This window comes from Cebus imitator, unplaced genomic scaffold, assembly GCF_001604975.1.
Source record: "Cebus imitator isolate Cc_AM_T3 unplaced genomic scaffold, Cebus_imitator-1.0 Scaffold571, whole genome shotgun sequence".
Taxonomy (NCBI): Eukaryota; Metazoa; Chordata; class Mammalia; order Primates; family Cebidae; genus Cebus; species Cebus imitator.
In genome coordinates, this window is record NW_016107886.1 from 1,421,332 (window position 1) to 1,424,071 (window position 2,740).

Here is a 2,740-nt window from a genome sequence, read left to right on the forward strand (position 1 = left end):
TCACTTACGGATGAGGGCAGCGGCACTTTTAGAAACGTTGCCCAGGAGACACAGGGCCTGTCCCACTCCTGTGGCTGTCCTCCCTTCTCCCAGACCAGCGTTTCTAAAAGTAGATACTCTTTAAAAGGAAGGAAACACATCGACATTGTGCCTGTCATAAGTGCAAGAGAAGGTGGTCGGTGGATGGTACTAGAAAGTGCCACCTCCCCTAGTCATTCTGTCACCTTTTAACACATTAACAGAGGTTCCAGCCTCTTGCGATTATGGAAACAGGAATGGTATAATATTCACACAAATATTTGCAGTGCTCTGAACATGTAAGCCTTCCTGAGTACAAACACTGCAGGCTCATGCATGGGGAGGAGAAGGATGGGGCCTGAGCCCCTCGCTCGCGCCCTGGAAAGATGTGCGTGTGTCTCAGCTCCCCAGATGGATTGGACTCGCCCCAGCGTGCCTAGCTCCGCGCCGAGGACAAAGACACATTGGAACAGCACAGGTTTCCAGCCTCAAATCATTAAATACGCTTCAGAAGTGACCTATGTTTATAAAATGCAGCCTATGGCAGTGGGATTCATGGTAACACGGGCTCAATATTTGAGTGACCAGCACGTATATGGGATAGTCTAGATGATACATTTAGTTAAAGACAATATGCTCAGCTGTCTTCTTTTGCTGTTGAAGCTGATTGTGCGATTTGGCTGTTCATTGTGGGATCAAGTTAATGGACACTCTTGGGGATGGGTGGGGGTTTCTTTCAGATCGCCTGACGTTCACGCGGTGGGTGCCTTCATCATCTTAATAGTCTTAAATGTCTTGGTCTCAGACCTGGCCCTCTGTAAGGCTCCAGGGCGCACCCCTCAGGCGTGGCTGTTCCGTGAGCAGATGGTGAGAGGGTCTGTGTTTGTCCCTTCATTCGGGAGGCAGGGGGAAAAGATCGGCCTGAGAGCCTCTTGGAAAGAAGTGGGTGGGAAGCTGTAGATGAGGGATTCGTCCGTGCCGTTGTAGAACGCGATATGTCCGGATTCATAGTCCAGGAAGACGCCAACCCTGCACACCGGCTCTCGGACATGCTGGCCTTTCAGCGGTGAGGAGACCCACAGACTGTAATCATCTCCAATTTTTAGACCGATCAACGAGAAGAGGTCCCCGGGTGGCTTGGGGAGGTTCCCCTTTCTGCTCACGGAGTCCTTGCAGATGCCCACCTCCCACTCAGTCTTGCCTCCCACCTCCACCTCCCAGTAGTGCCTCCCGCCGGTGAAGATCTGAGCACCCAGCACCGTCGCAGACTGGTCAAATCTTTCCGGGTTGTCGGGTAGCTGCTGTCTGCTTCCCCCGTATTTCACACTCTTCAGATCCTCGGACAACACCAGGTAGGGATTGGCTGTGGCTGGGTCCAGCGTGATGTCCGCTGCAGGGGGGGAAAGAAGAAATTTTCCTTCGGCACGGCTGAAAAACCTCTTACCTAGGTGAAATTTACATTGAATTCTTAGTATTTAGTCCTGGTTTTTAAAATGTAATTTGGGGCCGGGCGTGGTGGCTCATGCCTGTAATGCAGCACTTTGGGAGGCCAAGGCAGGCAGATCATAGGATCAGGAGACTAGCCTGGCCGACATGGTGAACCCCGTCTCTACTGAAAATACAAAACCTAGGCTGGGCGTGGTGGCATGTGCCTGTACTCCCAGCTGCTCAGGAGGCTAAGGCATGAGAATTGCTTGAACCCAGGAGGTGTATGTTGCAGTGAGCTGAGATTGCACCACTGCACTCCGGCCTGGGTGACAGAGCGAGACTCAGTCTCTCTCTCTCTCTCTCTTTCTCCACACACACACACACACACACACACACACACACACACACTTGGTTTAGAACAGAACTTCTGAGCTCTTCTTTCACTGTTCCACAACACACGGCGTGAAGCTCTAAATGGAGAGAGAAGAGCCACATGGAGGAGCTTTAGCCTGCCTGAGATGGGGAGGAGAATCCTGTGGGTGCAATACAAGTCGCTCTGTTTACAAGACACCCTTAGAGCTGCAAGCTATGTCTCCGCACAGGGACACCCCTTGTTGTTTGCATTCATCTTAGCCATGGTGGGTTCTGGTTCTTCAGTTCGGGAGAGAAAATAGCAGTTGTCTTTGACTGAACTTCTAATGGGCCAAACATTTTCTATACATTATCTCCTTAAATCATTGCAAGCATGCTTTTCTATCATTTTTACAAAAAAGAAAACAGGTTGACGAAGGTCAGGGAACTTCGCCAAGATTACACGGTCACCGAGTGTTCACGATGTCCTGACAAACGCAGCTTCCTGGGAGTTGGGTGCAGCACCGCGGCCATCTGATGAAGCACACACACTGTGAACGGACAGTCACACACAAGGCCTCCTTTTTTTTAGACATAGTTTTGCTCTTGTTGCCCAGGCTGGAGTGCAATGGCACGATCTTGGCTCACTGCACCCTCCTCTCCCAGGTTCAAGTGATTCTCCTGCCTCAGCCTCCAGGACCTGGGATACAGGTGCCTGCCACCACACCCAGTTAGGTTAGTTTTCTTTCTTTCTTTCTTTCTTTCTTTCTTTCTTTCTTTCTTTCTTTCTTTCTTTCTCTCTCTCTCTCTTTCTTTCTTTCTTTTCTTTCTTCTCTCTTTCTTTCTCTCTTTCTTTCTTTCTTTCTTTCTTTCTCCCTTCCTTCCTTCCTTCCTTCCTTCCTTCCTTCCTTCCTTCCTTCCTTCCTTCCTTCCTTCCTTCCTT

General features: G+C 50.1%; 1 protein-coding gene across 1 annotated transcript in view; it reads right to left on the reverse strand.

Annotated features, from left to right (window-relative positions):
- Window positions 1-506: 506 nt before the first annotated feature.
- The window catches only part of TRIML1 (tripartite motif family like 1), a 9,773-nt gene continuing 7,539 nt past the window's right edge, over window positions 507-2,740 (reverse strand). Inside the window, exon 6 of the mRNA XM_017516029.1 lies at window positions 507-1,408. Within this exon, the coding sequence (XP_017371518.1) occupies window positions 858-1,408 (551 nt within the window). The 3' untranslated portion in view covers window positions 507-857. The remainder of the gene's footprint in view (window positions 1,409-2,740) is intronic.